The 18,995-nt window shown below is 49.8% G+C and overlaps 1 protein-coding gene across 1 annotated transcript; it reads right to left on the bottom strand.

The window, feature by feature from the left end:
• Window positions 1-1,603: 1,603 nt before the first annotated feature.
• On the bottom strand, window positions 1,604-18,923 carry LOC142578320 (glutamate receptor ionotropic, kainate 5-like). Its single transcript, XM_075687720.1, has 7 exons — window positions 18,823-18,923; window positions 17,220-17,310; window positions 14,633-14,794; window positions 12,862-13,000; window positions 7,510-7,727; window positions 5,599-5,888; window positions 1,604-2,000 (listed from the first exon to the last, which is right to left on the bottom strand). Exons 1-7 carry the CDS (start codon window positions 18,921-18,923, stop codon window positions 1,775-1,777), a joined length of 1,227 nt encoding a protein of 408 aa, XP_075543835.1. The 3' UTR covers window positions 1,604-1,774.
• Between the last annotated feature and the right edge of the window lie 72 nt (window positions 18,924-18,995).

Here is an 18,995-nt window from a genome sequence, read left to right as displayed (position 1 = left end):
GACGACTGTTTTAAAAAGCCCTTCACTAGACTCCATAACAAATTTCAGTTATATGCTAGAAGTTGTTATGTGTCCTCTAGGGAGCGTTCTGCCACAAAAAAATTTCAAATCGGCACATTAATAGCCGAGATCGAAATATTTCAGTGTCGCGAACCTATGATTTCAGAAGACGAGCTTCACCACAAAGACAGACGCTCTCTCCACTTGCCCATACCGGACCTCGAGGATTGCGTGACGCGTACGTCACGGTTCCCGCCTTCATTTTTTCTTCTCGCTTTCTTGCGGCGCGGCGCACTTCCGCTGACGGCGTCGCTTGCTAGCTGTTGCGATTGTCTCGTTTCGCGCAGCACACGATTTTGCGCGCTGTACACTAGGACAACTGACTAGCGGTATAAGTCTGTTCTACACGAATACTGAGGCAGACACAAGCGGATCACAGAGCATGATCCTGCGCTGTAACACGGTAGAAAATGACATAGTTTCGGTGCCTGCGCGTGCGACTGCCCGACGTGGGAACAAGCCGACGAAACTGAAGGACATCTCTCTCGCTGCGGTGCGAAGTAAAACAAAAACGTGCAAACATTCGGTTTGTGTGTTTTATAATTTCTCTAAGCTTTGGTTCGTCTATTCTAGCAACATAGTAAACACATAACAGATGTTGGCTTGAACAATTCTCGAGGTAGGCGGCTGCGAGGAGAAGGGAAAACGGCGTTCGGTTTGAAATTTCATATCTTTCCGCGGCGCCTACCGATGTAATACCTTCCAGACAGGATCGTTATCGCGCATTGTATGTTCTGCGCTTGTCAGCCCAAAAAGGCCAAATCTAGAAGAGGGGCCCTTTAAAAGCGGGGACCTTTCTTGCAGTGGGGGGGGGGGGGGGGAGGGTGCTGACGTGCGAGTGGCCACCTAGTGGACATGTTCATTACGTCTCCTGCTGAAGTTTTGATTGGCTGGTCTGGGGTACGCGCCAGAAAAAGACAGGCGGCTTTAGCCAATCATCACTTCAACAGCAGATGAAATGGACATGTCCACCAAGCGGACATGGAGAGAATAGCCCCTACATGGTGATTCAAAGTGAAGGCTAAACGCTTGCACGACACGCTGTTCCAGTAGTAAGATTGGCGGTGGCATTAACAAGATTGGCAAACGAATCGAAATGATTATCAGAAACTGTGGAGAGATAGCAGCGCCCAGTGTAATAGAAAGCACGGCTAACAGGAAAGCCGGGCTGGTTCGTACGGTAGATTGTGATTGGTCCCTTCTAAATGTGGCGCCAGTAAAGCATATACCGCAACGCTTGCAACCTACTGGCGCAGCTTTCTTATGTGCAATCATGAAGCTCACATATGCGTGTGCAACCACGAAGTTGGCTCACATGAAAATGATTTCGTGACGGCGCGCACACTCATGGTAATGCGTTGCTCGAGGAACTTTAGAGGGGAGAGGGCTTGCAAATTGTTCGCGTGATTGCGCTACAGCGTTCATGCAGGACACAATCAAGACGCAGATGACAAGGTGCCCACGGCGCAAAGGTGCCGAGTGGTGGAGACAGCATAGTGATCGTTTTTTTATTTTTTGAAGCCACATTAGGATCGCAAGACATCACAGCAACATCATTTAACTTATGCGCTATTGAAACTTCGCTGTCGGACCGACAGTGTATTCAAGACAAGCCAAAAATAGGACCGCGTCACGCAGAATGCCCAAACCTCTTCGTCATCGCCTGGTAAAGATCATCGGGCATTGGCACAACGAAGCCTCTGTGCCACCGGCTTTATATCAAGCTGTTTTTCGACGTGAAACGGTGTGCGAGTAGTTCACCGAGAAAGACTATCAGCGTGATGACCTGTCCTAGTAGAACCATGTAGAACAGGGCTGCAGTGTCTTCAGCCGAGAGCGAATGAACTTGCGACGAGTCAGGCCGGGAGGGATACCAGGAATGAGGCTGGAGCTGCAGCCGTTTCCGTTCCGTGAGTCCAGACTCGTGCATCCAGCGGCACCTGCGGCGAGAATAGGCCCATGAATATCTGTATTGCCTATGAAAGAGCCTGTTGTGCCACAAGTCAGTACTGGGAAAAAAATAAATGCTCCAGTTTAATTTGTGAAAGAGTCTCTTCTGACTTCTGCATTGTTGTTGTTGGGGCCTGAAAACATGGCTCCTGCGTTATCCGCATGATCATCTTCACCCTCAACCTAACTGCCGAAAGTTATTGCTAGACCCGTTGGTGTGCTGCTGCTCACAAAACATGTGCGCTAACACTGAGGCAAAAGATAAAACACGTTATGGAGCGCTGGTTTTTCTCTTAGTTTATTTAGGCGCCCCCGTACACTTTTATGCAATGCAGCCTAGAGCAGGTATTTTTCTTTAGTGCAACACAAGTTCTGACCTCGAAATATGGGTTCGTCTGTGTGTCCGGTCCTTTCGACGCACCGCGTCAGTCGACGTCATGACTGTTGACGTCACGCCACTGCAGTCGTCGTACTGCCACCCTAGTCACCTCGCCATTCCCATGCATAATGGTTCCAGCCCAGCGAGGATCTAACGAACGCCACGGCAACAATATGAAAATAATAGCCGGATGCTCGAATCATTGCTCTATCGTGCGGCTATACATCTGCCCCACGTTTGCGCACTGGCTATGGCTTCGCTGTGCTGAACATGAGGTCGGGGGTTCAATCCCGGCCGTGGAGCCGCATTCTAACGGGCCCGGAATGAAAAAGCGATCCTGTACGGTTCTTTGGCTGCACGTTAAATAATTCGAGTTTGCCACAATTTAATCCGAAGTCCCAACTACGGCATCCTCCCACTGTGTAGTTTTGCATGTCACAACCCCGCAATCTGTGTGTTCTTTTTTTCTTTTAACGTGCACCTACCATGCATAACAATCTGTGGGGGATTTGTAATATGCGTGACCAAGAGTCAAAAATTTGTAGCGTCTGTCCATATGTATTTCAGACGCAACAACAAGATATGCGCGCACACATTAGCGCGGCTTTCAGAGCTCAAATATTTTCGAGCGTTCCTGTAGCAAAACAACTTCCTCTCTATTGGGTGTCAGCCGGTGAAGTGTCTTCGTCATGCTGCCATCTTCCTTGCGTCGTTAATTATCACAAGGCCGCCGTTATCCTCACTGCTATCGTGTCGTCGTCGTACCGTCATAGCTGTCATGGCAGCCTTCGCCATTCTCGAGCCGGAGTGATATCGCCTCAGTCGTCGCGTTGTCGTCGTGCACACATAGGGAATGGACAGGCAAGCATCTCGCACCAAGTTGGATTGGAGATGGAGTAGAAACTCAGGGGAGTACGTAGAGTAACAAAATCAGTTCAGAGGAATCACTGAACTCTTCTCACTCTAGTGTTTATTTAGTGTTCTTTCTGTTGTGTATAGTTCCTTAGGCTTCTGTGTGTGTTTTTTCAGGGAGCTATCTTCAAAATAATGGTTTCTTAAACCTTAGCTTAGTGCAAGCTTTTTACTTGTTAAGCCTAATGATATTGTCACGTGGTGGTGACGTTGAAGAACACAGTAGCAAATACTGTGAAAGACAGAACTAACTTTTATTGAGCGAACCTGTACCCACAAAAACAGGCTTCACTTATAGCACAACGATAGCGGCGAACCCGGTCGGCGATCGTCGAAAATCTGATCAGCGGGTCAAGTGCGTCGGCTTTTATACAGCAGTCATCGAATGTCCCAGACTAATCGTTGGGACCCGCATGCCTTCCACAAAGTTCTACAGCATTCGAGTCACGCGATGAAATCAGATAACACAAGGTTCGGCGACAACAGACAGCGGATAGAAGCATCGATAACTTTCCAGAAACTTCGGATACATGCAGACGCGTCCCGCGCTGTGCGATAACATTTGTTAGGCGGCGAAACGTGGTCGCCCGTTAAATATAAGTACACGTGTCAATATCACGCAAAGGCAGAACTACCCTTCAAAGCTAGCCAATGTATATATCTCGTACTTTGCGCATACGCTATTTTCTCAATCTCATTAGTTAATTCGCTTATTTGTAGCCTCCGACGACGTTTCCTTTGCCTGGTGGTCCGTTCTGTTACTCAAATGACAATTAGCTCCATGCTCGACGCCCCCTGCGTCGCTATTTACAAAATCCGAATGGCCCGTAATCTTCAGCTTCTTCCGAATTTCCGCATCTTGTCTGATATTGTATCATGCGTAAAAGGTTACGATATTGCGTTGCGTAGAGAAAAAGGCCATTATGACAGCAGCTCTTGAATGGTATGGCGCTCAAGATACGAGATGTACTAAAGTCAAGCCTGTACTTTTTCATTTTCAGCATTACGAAACACGTTTAGACGCGTGGAAGGGATCCCTATCTCGAAGTGTTTCGCCTGGAAATCTACACACTGATCCCAGCGTACCGTCAGCGCATCGATGCCAGCAGCGTAGAATGATTTCGGCTTGCTTCGCTGCCGTGAACGCTTGACTTCATTGTCACTCAAGCATTTGCCTACCAGAAGCTTTTTTCAGTGGTCCAAACAAATGACAGTCACTCGGAGCGAAGTCGGAACAGTGTGGTGGACGCGGGAGCGCCTCTCACCCGACATTGGGAAAAGTGCAGTCTGCGGTGTGCTGTATGCAGCCGCGCATGCTCATGAATGAAGAGAACGCCCGTGGTAATCAAGTCAGACCCTTTCATCCTAGTTGCACAATGTGCAAGTTGGATAACTACTCGCTCTCGTAATCGCTGTTGCTCGACTTAGCACTGGGGAGGAAATCAACATAAAAGATCCTGCATTGATTCCAAAGACTACTTTCAGTAAGATGCGAATTTGCAGTCTACTGTCTCGATAAAAGGCAGTTCTCTCTTTCCAAGCGGGATCTGGCCTTGGAGAAAATCAAGCCTTTATGAATGATAGCATGGCGTGTCTCCTAGCGTGGATGCGACTGTTGCGCAGGCTAACGAAGCGTTACTCGGTCATTTTCATGGATTAGGTGCTCCATTTCCCGGACCTTTTCGGAAAACACAGCAGTAGGTATGGAGCCGCCTCTCCTGGCATCGTCTTCCACTGAAATAAGGCCATCTGTAACCCGTTTCTACCATTCAAATGTTGTGTGGTGGCTTAGTGTCTCGTCACCATGCTGAACTTTAAGTCTAGCGTGAATTTCAGTCGGTTTTAGGCCATCGTTCATGATAAACCTCATTACGATGCATTGTTCCTCAACTGCGTTCACAGGCTCCCGAGCCGTAGTGTTTAGCACGTCACTTTCGCGGGGCGAAGAAACATAAGTGCACCTCAACGAGATAGCCGACAAGTGTCTCGCCAAACCATGGTGAACAGATGGTGTTAATGTGTATTTGTACGTATGTATACACTTCGAAAAATCTGGGTTCGACTTGAGCAACCGACGAGTGTGCTAGTGCCTTGATGTGGGAGCCCTGGATCATAAACGTTGTTTTCCTCGCGTAATAGCAAATCTAAACTTATAGTTTGTATATATATATATATTTATTGACAATAACTTGGGAAGCAGTGCTGATAGGCGCCAAAATGTGTCGGGTAACCGCCGGAAAATCATACACTTAGTGCAGGGGAACCAAACTTTGATAATGTGTGGGATCAGGCCCAACCTTGTGTGCAAAAGTTTCACGATCCTTGGTTCCAGGGACTTGCGCATGAACATGCAGAACTGGGCCGATATGGTGTGCTGTTTGGAAGGGTAGATGGTGCCCAATCCCGGCTTATCTGGGTAGAGAGCCGCGATGTAGCTCTGCATCACGTTGTCCTCCATGAAGATGATGGCGTGCTTAGCGATCATCTCGTCAAAGGTTTCGCGTGTGAAGACCATGGAGGCGGGTAGGATTGACCGGTGACGGCGCGCCATGGCCAGAATCGTCTGCAGCTCCCACTCCGGCGACACCTGCATGGATTCGTTCCGATTATACTACGCTGACTATGAGTGCTGTAGCTGCATTTTACAAGTTTGCATTCATCGTCCACGTGCTTCCATGCAAGAGACAGTAAGCGAGCGCCGCGCGAGTACGCGCACCCGTGTGTCTAATATGCGTGTGCGTGCGTGCGTGCGTGTGTGCTTGTGTACGTGTGTGCGTGCGCACATTACCAGGAACCATTCCTTGTGAATGTTCTTACTGTCGAATTTACTAAATCATACTAAATAATTTCCCAAGAATTTTAAAAGCAGAGCTGTTTAAGCTTTCGTTCCTGCATGGAGTGTTACCAGAAAACTCAGCACAGCTGTGCGCCACCTTGCGTTGCCTAGCAACCACCTACAAGAACACCGAGCCACCTAACCTCCTCGCATCCCTCGAGCGTATTGCGGAGTCGTGACGTCCCAGGCGAGTAAAAGCTCGGGCCGGCGCAGTGACACACCTCTCGCCTCCTCTACTCCGTGCGTACGTGTTGCAGCCATGGGAAGACCGAAGAAAGTCCGCACGCCCGAAGAAGAAGCTGCTTACTAGGATGAGCGCCGTACTGCCGAGCGAGAAGCGATGCGTCGCCGCCGAGCTGATCAGGAACCCAGCGCCGAAGCTGCGGCCGAGAAGAGGCGACGCCGAGTCGAAGATCCTGGATTTCGGCCCAGAGAAAACGAACGCTGCCGACTGAATGCTCGGCGCCACCGGGAATCGGTTCCGAGCCTGCGCGTCACCGAGAACTTCCAATGCCAAGCACGCAAATTCATGGGAATTGTGAGCGGCCGCTTCCAGCGCGAATTCGTCGGCATAGAGTTCGGGCACAGCTGCCACGTCTGTGACAGGATCTGGTTCGACGTGAATCTCTGCACGGTGAAGTCGGTGCGGAACTTTGAGCAGAAGAGCTCTGCCTTGCGAGTGCTTCCCGATGCCTTCCCCGACGCCACCGACCACGACGACGACCACGACGACGGTCGGACGTCGAGGACGAGGACCGGATCGACGATGATGACGACTCGTACTGAAGCACTGTACATAATAAATTGTGATGCACGTACTGTGGCTTGTAAGGGTCTGACTTGGCTGGGGCTTGTGTGGCTTACCGGCCTGGCTGTGTCTGGCCTCGCAAAAACTTGGCGAAGCTTAGCAAATCTTGGCAACAGTTAGTATGAGCATATTTAAGCCATGCATAACCTCGTAAGACTTAGAAGAACCTAGCAACTTTTGGTATGAGCCTAGCCACAGCATGCATAACATCGCAAAACTTAGCAAAACCTAGCAATACTTAGTGTGAACCTAGCCAAACCATGCATAACCTCGCAAAACTTACCAAACCTAGCAATACTTAGCGAAAGCCGGAACTAGCTCCGCTGTTACCCACTTGCACCGCTAGTGCAAACTGCCCCAATTTTGTTAAGTATTACGAGGTTTACGTTGAAAAGAGATGTGCTTTCGACGCCGCATTGCAAATTCTAGCAGAGTGCGCCTTGTCTTTTAAACTCAATGCGTAAGCGAGTGCCAGAACTGATTACGGACAGCGCCAAAAAAAGAACAGTCAGACTTTAACTTGCGCTTTAAGGTAGCAGCCCTTAGGTGCACAACTTTCTGCACCTGGAACTGGTGTACGAACGTTGTTCCCCGTATGATGATGGGCCTGAGGTGTGGCCTCTCAGCCAGGTCACGGAAGGTTTCGAGGCGCTCGGTTGGCGTCTTGACGCTCATGCTGGCTTTCATGGTTCCTTGGAACGAGTTCATCAGCACCAGCACTGCCAGCCACCACACCGCGAACACCACGCGGCCGATCACGTCGTGCACGGGACGAACGGTGCCTGCGCTCCAGCGAAGAAATCGAACGGCGACATTCCATTTCACACATGCCTCCTAAAAGTTCCTGCAGTGAAACATTAGCGACGCTTCTCGTATTCCCTATGGCTGAACGACTGTCAATAGCATTTGTCTCCTACGGACATCTACTCGCCCACCCACAGCACCAAAACTGTTCGCAGGGGAACAATGAAACCGATATTATTCATTTGCTGATTACATGTTGATATGGAGGTCATATAACATTCATCCAGGTACCGCAAAGCTGCTGTGGTTTTCTTCGCTATGTAACGAAGCACTAGGGAGCTCCAGAAAGAAATGAAGCCTTTCGTATAATGACCCTGCGCAGCGGCACTCGCGTGATCTACATTTCCTATAATGTAGACGCATTATTGAAGAGCGCCCATGCCTCTCCTGCACCCTGAATTATCTGCAATATTTCCTTTTGACAGTTTATACAAACTTGAAGGCACGGAAGAAGCGACTACTACAAGAGCATGAGTGAAACACCGTTATATTATTACTATATGGCAAAGAGAGCTGTAAGCTTTTTTCTTTAGAGCACCGCTCTAAGGCGCGTTGAGCGCTGGCGTGACTCGGCGTCGTACCTCGGTGTAACCGTGCGAACGCGGCACGCCTCAGGGCTCAGTCATCTCGCCAACATTATTTAACATCGCAATGATCGGACTTTCTAAGGAGCTCACGAAGATTCAAGGAATCAACCATACCATCTACGCAGATGACATCACCATCTGGTTCGTCGGCGGCAGCGACGGCCAAGTTGAAGCCGCCATGCAGAGCGCCATCGATGCGACCGAGCGCTTCCTCCGCCCCACTGGCTCAGATGTTCTCCATCGAAATCTGAGCTACTTCTCTACAAGAAAAGACCCAGAGGCGGCGGCCATCGTGATTGGAAACCGGCGTCCGAAAGCGAAATACGGATTTTCACTGGTGACGGGTCTCCGGTGCCCAGAGTCGACTCACTCCGAATATTGGCGATGTATATCGAGTCTAACGGTGCCAATGGAACCGCACTCAAAAAGATCACCGCCAAGACGGAGAGTGCTCTCGGCCTCATTCGGAGGATCGCCAACAGGCACCGGGGAATCAAGGAAGACAACCTCATCCGCATTATACATGCTTTTGTTCTCTGCCACCTTTCATACTCGGCGGCCATGCATAATTGGCATGTTGCAGAGAAGAACAAGCTCAATTCACTCATCAGAAAGGTCTTTAAGCTCGCCCTCGGCTTACCTGCAAGCACTCACACCGAAAACCTGTTGAAGCTCGGAGTCCACAACACGCTCGAAGAAATTATCGAGGCACAAGAGTACTCACAGCTGCTCAGGCTATCCGGCACCCCGACGGGCCGCAAGTTACTCGGCGAGATGGGCCTCAATCCTGTCGACCAGTGCCCCGACGCCGTGCGGATTCCCGGCGACATCAGGTCTCACCTGCACATCGCGCCCCTTCCCCGCAATATGCACCCCGCAAACAACGTCGGCAGACGTCGGGCCAGGGGTACAGCTCTACTCGAGCATATCCGCAATAACCGCATTGAGGCAAGCTTCGTGGATGCCGCGGCATATGTCCAACAAGAGGCATTCGCCGTCTCCATCGTAGACTCCAATTCAAGGCTCACTTGCTGCGCTACGGTACGCACTTCGAGGTCCGTGGTAGCCGAACAGGTTGCAATCGCGCTGGCTGTGCTCGATGGTCGCAGAGAGGCAATATACAGTGATTCCAAGGCAGCGATTAAGGCCTACCAAACCGGTATGGTCTTCCCCCAGACCCTCCGCATTCTCCAAAGCGCCAAAAGTATCTCTCCGCATTCTCTCATTTGGTTTCCCGCTCACTTGGGGTCGATTGAGGGTTCTCCCTCTAACCCTAACGAGGGCGCACACGAGGCCGCGCGAGGACTCACTGACCGCGCCGCCTCAGCAGTCGCCCAGCCCCGCGGGGAACCCTTGCTTACGTTTAATGAGATCACCACGCACTACTATCTGTCAAGACGGGTCTTCCCCCTCCCGCACCCCGCCTTATGTAGGGCGCGGGCGGTTACCCTTCGACTTCTACAAGCCCGTGCATACCCTAACCTCGTGGTTCTTCATGCCATATACCCTGAAAGATATCCCAGTGCGGACTGCCCTGCCTGTGGACTAAGGGCAACATTGGACCATGTGTTGTGGGAGTGTGAAGCCATCGGCTCCTCCTTCAGCGAAGATAGGTGGGCTGCGCTCTTGGGCAGCCCCGAACTCAACGACCAAACCCTGGCCGTCCAGAGTGCCCGCGATCGGGCCGTCAAGCTGGGCTTGGCGGTCCCTACGTGGGACTAGCCGGGTGGCGCGGGGTCTCCCCTGCGTCTTTTTTGGACCAAAATAAAGTTACTTCACTCACTCACTCACTCACTCACCGCTCTAAGGCGCGTTGAGCGCTGGCGTGACTCGGCGTCGTACCTCGGTGTAACCGTGCGAACAAGGGCAGTGAAGGATGAAAGAGCGAACGCGGAGCGCAGCGGTGGATGAAAGACGGCGAGAGTGAAGAGAGCGCGAGGAGGAAAGTGCAAAGCCACCTTGAAGCACCACCAGATGGCGTTCACGTCCACGCATCCACGGCAGCGGCGGCACCGGCCGTGCGGGGGAACGAAGCAAATGAACCAGAAAGCTCGCTTTCGCGCGTAGCATTCGCCGCAGGCGTTTCCTGTTAAATATTACGGTTGCATAAGTTGCACTTGCAAGAAGCGGCAACTTTGTGACCGCTCTACTTATAGCGCCGCGCGCCTCGGCGATCGCTTCATTGCCTCAATAGATCGCGAAGGGAAAACACGTTACGGGCAGTAAACAGCGCCAAACAAAAGGACGAAGAGAGGAACAGAGACCACAGCGCTGTGGTCCGTCTCCCTCTCTTTGTCCTGTTGTTTAGCGCGATTTACTGCTCGTAATAATGTACCAACCAGCCCAAATGCGTACTCTCCGGAAAACATCTAAAGAGCGGCGCTCGAATTTCGCATAGGGAGTATCGAAATGATCCGTGAATTTTTTTCTGCTGGCTGTCATCGTGAAGTCACAACCAGGCATCTATGTTTTATATATGATAAAGCGTACCTGCGCCTGTCCAAACAGGCTACGGGGTTCTGCTGCAGCGATCTAGTTTATTAATTTCAACAACAGGGAAGGCATTATTATCTTCGTTTCACGCTAAGGTCATCGCCACTGACTGCGTTCGCTGTTTAGCATCTTTTCTATAAGTGAAATGATCAAACTTCAGGGGCTCAGAAGTGTTGTAATCGTGTTGTCGTTGTTGCGTATGGTAGTATGAGCTTGTACGGAGATTTGCAAATTTCTCAAGGCTTTAAAGGCAGTCGGGAGAGTAACTCCTGTCGCAGTAAACGCAATAAGAGCCGGAGAAATTGTTCAAGTGAGTTCTTTAGCAGTGGTCTAATCAAGTGCACAGTACATGTCTACATGCCACTTTTTACCTAATGTCATTCAGCAACACTGAAAGTACAAGTAAGCAGCGAGAGCTAGAAGTTCTGGCCTAAAAACACTTTGCGACTCTGTTCTGGACAGTGCGCAAGAAGCAAGCCCAGCGGTTCAAGCCGAGAGCATTTGTCACTTCTTACATGAACCCTCAACAAGAATATCGTTGAGAGTTCACGTAAGGAATTACAAATGACGATATGCTAGCGGACATTAAAAGGAGGAAATTGTGTTGGGCAGACCATGTCATGCGTAGGCTAGAGTACCGGTGGTCTATTAGAGTTACAGAATAGGTGCCAAGAGAGGAGAAGCGCAGTCGAGGGCGGCGGAGGATAAGGTGGTCTAATGAAATCAGGAAATTTGCTGGCGTAAAATGCGGTCAGCTGGCGCAAGAGAGGGGTCATAGAAAGACTTTATGACCTGAATTATCTACACCTGCAGAGCTTTGTCAGCGACCGCGGTTCTGGTCAGCATCGCAGACAGTTTGCTTCGACAGCTATGAATACAGCTTCGAGCCAAAATAATTGAACGTTCCTGGAACAGTTTGGAAGATTTCGCTGTGACTTGACGCCACCTCACGGCGCATGCTAAATGTTAAAGAAAAAGCACATGTTGTCTCTGTGTTTTAATTGTTTGCGTGTGCGAACCTATGAGAAAAGCAACATAACACACATTAAGACAATTAAAAAGCTCGACTACGTGTTCTTGTGCGCAGACGATATTACCGTCAAGATTCCAAGCTTCTTGAAAAATGTAATTCTGAGTTTTACGTGCCAAAATCCCGATACGATTATGAGGCATGCAGTTGTGAGGCCCTCCGGATTAATTTGGACAAGCCTGGATTTGATCCCGCAATCTCGTTCTTGGCAGCTCAACGGCAAAACCACTAACTGGGTTCCAAGCTTCCTACACCAGCCGCCATTGTTTGAGCAGCAAAGCAGCCTAAATCGCTTTTTTTTTTTTACGTCAACGCTGTCATTGTGAAGCTGTCTTCTTTAGTGGCTTCGCTAGTATTGGAACAAGATTTAAGATGTCCGTTAAGCCGTGTACTTTGAATGTATTCTGGGGTTTTATGCACCAAAACCACGATTTGATTGTGAGCACGCCGTAGTGTGGGATCCGGGATCAATTTTGACCACTAGGGGATCATTAACTTGCCGCCAAGGCACGGGACGCCGGCATTTTTGCATTTGGTTTCCATCGAAATGCAGCCGCCGCGGCCGAAATTTGACACCGCGACCTAGTGCTTAGCAGCGCAGCACCATAGTCGCTAGCCACCGCAGCGGGTCGGCCGTGTACTTTGCCGTCTACGGCAAGCATATGGCTCATGGCGTTCTACTCCCGCGAGCACGAAGTCGCGTTATGGTGTCCCTATGGAGGCGGGTTAGAGAAACCCTCATGCATCTTGATATGTCTGCGCGTTAATTAAGCTTCACAGGCCGCAGGGATGCCGTGGGACTTTAAACCCTCACAATCAGTGAAATTATTAGTCACGCTTACAGCACCCCGATGCCAAATTTTGCGGAAGCATATATCCCGGCATGTGACTTCTTGAAGAAAGCAAAAAACAGACTGATTACACCCTCATGTGGCATATTTTTTTTTTCTTTTTCTCATTTCTTTTTGGAAACGAAACCGACAGTTGTGTTTGTTAGCTCGCCTTCGAACATCATGACCCCAAGGATATCGAATAGATTGTCGGTGATGGTGTCCTTGAAGCGCACTGGAGACCGGACAGCTTCAATGAAGGAAATTAGGGCGCTCACCAAAGGCCAGCATAGCAACAGGCCCAGCCACACCTGCAAGGAGCCATTCATGGTCAGCAAAAGCACAGCGTCATTTTCGTATGTACATCCATTATTACATTAACGTAGTGATTTAGGGCAGTGATAACTACTGCTCGAAGTGCCCTTCCAGCAGCTATAAGACTTATCTAAGGTGGATAGCAGAACAGCCTATTCCGCACTTTGAGACGTCTGCTAAGGTCAAACAAATTGAGGTGAAAAGATGTTGGCGCAAATTTCAATTTTCTGAGTACATCGCAAGTTAAAATTACAATTGCAAAACACTACGTAGTACTCCGATTGCAGTCAAGCCTGTGTTCACAACCCGATATACTAACGAATTGTTGAATTCGAACGGTGGTGTTCTGTACACGAGACACACCACCTCTCCTTAGCTTAGAGAGCATCGCCGGGCCGGTAATCCGTGGCGACATAGCCGAATTTCTAGAAGCATTCGCCACCAGCAACATGCAGCTGACAGGGTGGCGAATGTTTATTTGCTCCCTAGTCTTGTGGAGAATTAAAGCGCTGCATACTCAGTCATCAGACGATGCGTCTTTCCTTCCACTGACGGGGTCTCTATCCCGTACCGTATGTAATAGGTGGCACTTGTGACACTGATGAGCCAGCCAAAGCGCAGCACCTGCTTTGGGCATATTCTGGCCCATCCGCACAGCCGCCTTACTGACCCACGGATCTCAGCAGTTACTTTCAATGGCTGCATCTTTCCTAGATGGACACCTGTCCAGCGTAAAGCCTTTTACTCCAGGTGACTGTGTACCTTCCGAGGAGAAAAACTGTCTACCTAATATAGGTATCCTGCCTCGAAAACTCCGGAGGCACTGCCTTACTCTTTTTTTTTTGTCAGCCGTCCTGACGCTCTTACATTAGCACTTTAATTCTCGCTTCGTTATGTGCATTTGTAATGAGCTATCAGCTGGTTGCAGAAGCGAAGGGATCACGAACCAACATGGAAGGTTGCTGAGAAATGTTATCGCCAGCGTGTGGTGAAATCAGTGTTCGCATGAACACAAATTCTGACTCAACACTTGAAGTAAAGCGCAGCATTCTTCATGGTCACCAGGCTTGGGCCGGTGTAGAGCAAGCATTCTTCCCAGTTAATTCAATTCCTCTCTTGTCATCCGGTTATTCTTCTTTTTTTTTTTTGTTCTCTATCTTTGCCCTCTATCCAAGCCCTGAATCCCCCCCCCCTCCCCAAGGCAGGGCAGCAAACCGGAAGCTCGCCTCCGGTTAACTTCCCTGCCATTCCTTTCTCTCTCTCTTGTCATCCACCACTCACGGCCGGGCGATCCCGATAATAATGTGAGTTGAGCGCCACTCGCAGCATTGACGAAACGCGTAAAGGAATGACATTTAAACAGAATCATTACAATACACCGGTCTTGTTATGTATTTCGACTGGCTGTTCGGTCCTTATGGTCGGACACATAGACCACATGGCCAACAGCACAGTCGTTTTTACCAGTTTACCTGACAAATTATCATGTCAATGCATCCGCATATTTGAGCTTCTACGGCGAAGGCTCATGCCCGCATAGCGTACTTTAGCACTGGTTACACAGCCATGAATAAGACCACGATCATGCCCGCAAAACAGTGGAGCCATGTGCTCATCGCAGCACTTGCCTCGAGGTCGAAGCTCATCAAGTAGCCGAACACGCTGGTCAAATATTCATTGGGCGTGCCCGCGTAGTACCGTGGGTTGGCGTACACGTAGGCTGGCAACGGTGTGCCCACCGTGATGCGGTCAGCTGTCGGTATCACAGGATGCGCCGATATGTCCGACTCCTGCGTTCCGGAAAGTCGTCACGGACCCGCAGTGGGCGCATTACAATCCAATGTGAGCCATTAGGATCGCCGAACAGCAGCGTGTGGCTCTCCGTGAACTGGAGAAGGACCATGGGTGCTATGCAGGATGCGCCCAGTTTCTCGCTCACCTGAGCTTGCTCGCGGTGCTAAGCGAACAATGGTAGCGCGTAACGCCCGAAAGCAGCAGACGATGACATGTCGAGATAAAGCCACCTATCTCAACACGAGTGCACCCCACATGTGCACGCTGCTTCCTAGTTTCGAACGCAAAATACTGGGCGGGGATCTTATAACGGCTCGGAAAGCGAACGGCTCACTTGGCCGCTTACGTCACTAAATAAGCCGCTCCCAAGCCAAAGGTAGAAGAAGGGGAGGACGTGGCCAATAGACGAGAGGGTACCAACTCCGAAGAGCGCGTCATCACTGCGTGCTACTCAAAGAACTGCGCCCTGTTTCTCCTTGCTGATTAAATATAAAACATGAATATTATCTTTCAAGTTATAGACTATAGACGTGTGGTGGCGGGGGTTTACGCATTGTTTGAAGGAATTTATTAATATCATTCTTTTTCATTCTCAGCCAACAGGTGATATCGCAAGCGTAAATGAGTTGGTAGAGCGACGTATGTCGCTCTACCAACTCATTTACGCTTGCGATATCACGCACCAGAAATGCACGGTCAGCACTTCCTAAGTAGCGAGGGCAACAAAACCGCGAACTGGTTCTTAGGGAAAGCTTTACTAGCCGACTATATCAATTTTCCTTCTTTTTTCGGCCTTCGTCATCGGCTCGGACATGACTCACTTGCCGTCGCGCTGCTGTTGCTATCGCTGCGATCTGCCTCAAGCCGCGTCGCATGATAGAACCAATGGGACACGATATCTAACGTTAAGACGAAAGTGCGTCATTCCCGAACTATAGCAAAGAGGCCAGCCAAATAAGCGATCTCCACAATCTTCCCGTCCTTACTCTGCAGTTTTATCAACTCAACAAAGGAAACGCTGGAGCTGCCTGTGCTAAGCTCTTCTGCCTGCTGAATGGTGATCTGCGTGCTATGAGCGCTGGCGATAGCACAGGGAATTCAATCTCGTCATCGGCAGCTGGGTCACAGGAGAGCTAACGCAGCCCTTCTACCGGCCAACACAGTAATGGTGAGAGCAACTTCGTGAACAGTGTCGGCAACAGAGATCTAGGCCATTCCGATTAATACTTCCGACAGACCTGCAGGCCGGTGGCGATCAACCGCAGCGCGAAATTCCTTTCTCTGCGTGGAATGACCATTGGTACACTTTCACCCGTGTCTCCTGTTGAGGAGGTCTGCTGAGAAAGCCGACCGAGGTAGTGGCAATAATTTTCCATCATCCCTTCGAACGCGCATCGTACTTCCAGCCGCTGTCGTTCACCGAAAGAGAAACGCCAAGCAGACAGCAAGGGCAAGTAGCCTCCGAAGCTACCAACGCACGCGCGCGCGTCCGGCGCGCGCGGCCAGAGTCGCAAACCAACAGTCAAGCCACAGCAACCGAACCCAAAGCGAACTACCTCTTCACCGGTTCCACTCTTACCCGGCCATGGTTTCGCTTTGAAAATGATTGACAGATGCGTGGCATATTCATAATTTGCGGTGCCGCCCCGCGGTCTCTGACAGCCAGTGACGCAAACACAATTCTGACCCATCACATGAGGCCAAGTGAACCATTAGCTTTCCAAACCGTTATAGGATTCCGCCCCTGGGCAATGTTACGCGCCAGCGCCGCCTTTTGCCGCCTATGAGGTAACACATAGCTGTGATAACCCAAGAGAGAATCTACATAAGCTAATAAAACTGGAGACGTATCGAGCGTTGAATTTTATATCTTGATACTATTAGCTCATCCATCCGAGGGCGTTGCCAGAGCTCGCGGATATACTGAACTTCGCCAAACTAAGGCCTTCCTGCATAGCACCCCTTGTTGTAATGAGCATCCATATTAAGTAACGAGGTTTTTGTAAGCTCCACGCTTCTCCACTTCGCCACCTGAGATCAACTTTGTTGAGAAGGAAGAGGAGGAGGAGGAGTAAATTGTTGAAGCGTACGGCAGTGCTTACGCGTTTGCGAAATCTAGCCAGGGGTACGATGGCTATGACATTTGCTAAAATTAGTGCGCGTGTGACTTGGGTGCGTTTACGTCCACGTGCGACATATCGGCAAGAACCAACATTTCGAAGTCCTGGTTTTGCAACTGATACCCGTTGCTTATTTGTTGCCGCAAAGATTTACGATCATGACGCAGTCACGCTACAGGTACTTTTGATTCGTCTAACACAGGAGCTAACATTCACGCAACTTAATATTTCTTCCGTAATATTTTGCATAACGGTAATATTGATAACATACATATAAAATGTGGCAATGTACAGCACTCACGTTTCGTTCCAGCATGCCCAGTGGACCGCCCCACTCTCCCGTAGGACGTCGACTCGACCAAATCTGCTCGTCTGTTGTCTGTAGCTGCACGCTGTCGCACACGTCACACGAGCGAAACAGTTAGTACAATGAAGAGCATGCGTAACTTCTACGTTATTGTTTTTTTTACGATTTTATAGAAACTTAGAGAAAGTATCCTCATCGGGAGACCTCTCCACCGAACTGAATGTAATCAGAAAATCCGCCGAAAACTGCGCGTTGTTAAAATCTTTTTACGCTCCAACATAAAAGCGGTTACCTTTGTAACAAACGAAGAATAGCCGCGCTGACACTTTTTCGTGCGTGTGAACCTGTTAGTAAGCTTTACAATAGAGGCTATTGCATATTGTCGGGAAGTATGCCGCGAGCTTTTTTTTTTTGGGGGGGGGGGGGGGTGAGGCGAGTACGTGTGTGCGACTGTTCGGTCTTCCTCGATGCGGGGGAGCCAGGTAGAAAGCGGTGTTCGAGATGTGGAACTACGGAAACGAGTGGTGCGGGCCTTTGGAATGTTTGCGTGGGGGTTCGCGCCGTCGGAAGTGGCCGCAACGGCGCCTTGGACGTGTGCTCTCGCCCGGATGACGCAGTCGTACCTGACAATTTCTTTTTCTTTTTTTCTTTTGGATGGCGCACTTTGCTCACAACAAAATACATGAAACGCAATTGCCCGAATCAAAACTTTCTCAATAGTGCATCATTATTTCAGTAGGTTTCATTGTTGGGCCGCAGCTAGTGCATGTCTGAAGAAGAAATACGGCGCAGGCAGGACTACGGCAAGCAAGGCAACAAGGACAGGCGTTTCCATTGTGGTACTATTTGTGTCAGTTCGAGCGATAGTGACAAAAAAGAAAGACCGATATCGTCGTTCTAATATTCAGCAGTTCTAGTGAGCTGCGGTAACCTGTGTGTTCCTCCCACAATTCACACGACAAGAATATCCCTCGAAACAGTCATCCGCATCGCAGACGGCTTTACCTAAGGTTGGCATGCACGAGCAGCAGTCCAACTTTGGTTCTGATTCACTTGAGTGATAGCGACACTGTGAACAGTTATCACGCCGCTGAAAGGCTGACGATAACGTTGTAACGTGGCTGTAAGTCACCGCTGGTGTCGTGTGTGGTATTTGCGTCCTGGGCCTTGCGTGCCGTATATTATTTAGCCTATGTTATCAACTAACTTGTACGACTATACGCCTACACTCTGCTTTAGACAGTACTTTTGAAACACTTTCTTAGCATGCAAAACAGTGGCGCCGGAGCAACGTATTCAAGAATAAATAGTGCGCTGTCAACTTTTCAATGGCCTCCCTATTGTGGGATTATCTGAGCGGAAAGAACATGCGCCTAGCAGCTCATCTTAGGCGAGGTGGGGCAGCTAATTAATGGCGCTTTATCGAGACGCCCATGACGTCACCTGTAAGCTGTAGCCTTGTTTCCACCGTAAGTTTGGGGTCGCTCCTTGAGATACCGTATAGGCAGGTGTGTCCACCCGGTGGCACCACAGACAGTACCACCGCACCTTTGAAAAAACTAACAGCCCGCCACAGTGCGAAATCATGGAAGCTTACTTGAATCGGAGGGCCTTCTGCAAACTCTGGATGATATACCAGCCCAGGCCACCGAAGACGACTTCACCGTCCACAACCGACACTTCCAGCATGGGCTTCATCTTGCAAAGATCGAGAAACCAAAAGCAGAAACTGAGCATGAATACCACTGAAGCCACGTAATGGTTTACCTT

This window comes from Dermacentor variabilis, chromosome 4 (assembly GCF_050947875.1).
Source record: "Dermacentor variabilis isolate Ectoservices chromosome 4, ASM5094787v1, whole genome shotgun sequence".
Classification (NCBI taxonomy): domain Eukaryota; kingdom Metazoa; phylum Arthropoda; class Arachnida; order Ixodida; family Ixodidae; genus Dermacentor; species Dermacentor variabilis.
The sequence above is the reverse complement of the archived record's forward strand: the minus strand, read 5'-3'. Positions and strand labels throughout refer to the sequence as shown.

What these genes read in the sequence shown, in the direction of transcription:
- LOC142578320 (XM_075687720.1), bottom strand. Translation starts at nt 18,923, where the DNA reads ATGAAGCCCATGCTGGAAGTGTCGGTTGTGGACGGTGAAGTCGTCTTC. An exon ending in TGGGCATGCTGGAACGAAAC is followed by an intron (nt 14,795 to 17,219) that starts GTGAGTGCTGTA and finishes TCCGGAACGCAG; the next exon opens with GAGTCGGACATATCGGCGCA. An exon ending in TGGGGTCATGATGTTCGAAG is followed by an intron (nt 7,728 to 12,861) that starts GCGAGCTAACAA and finishes GCTGGAGCGCAG; the next exon opens with GCACCGTTCGTCCCGTGCAC.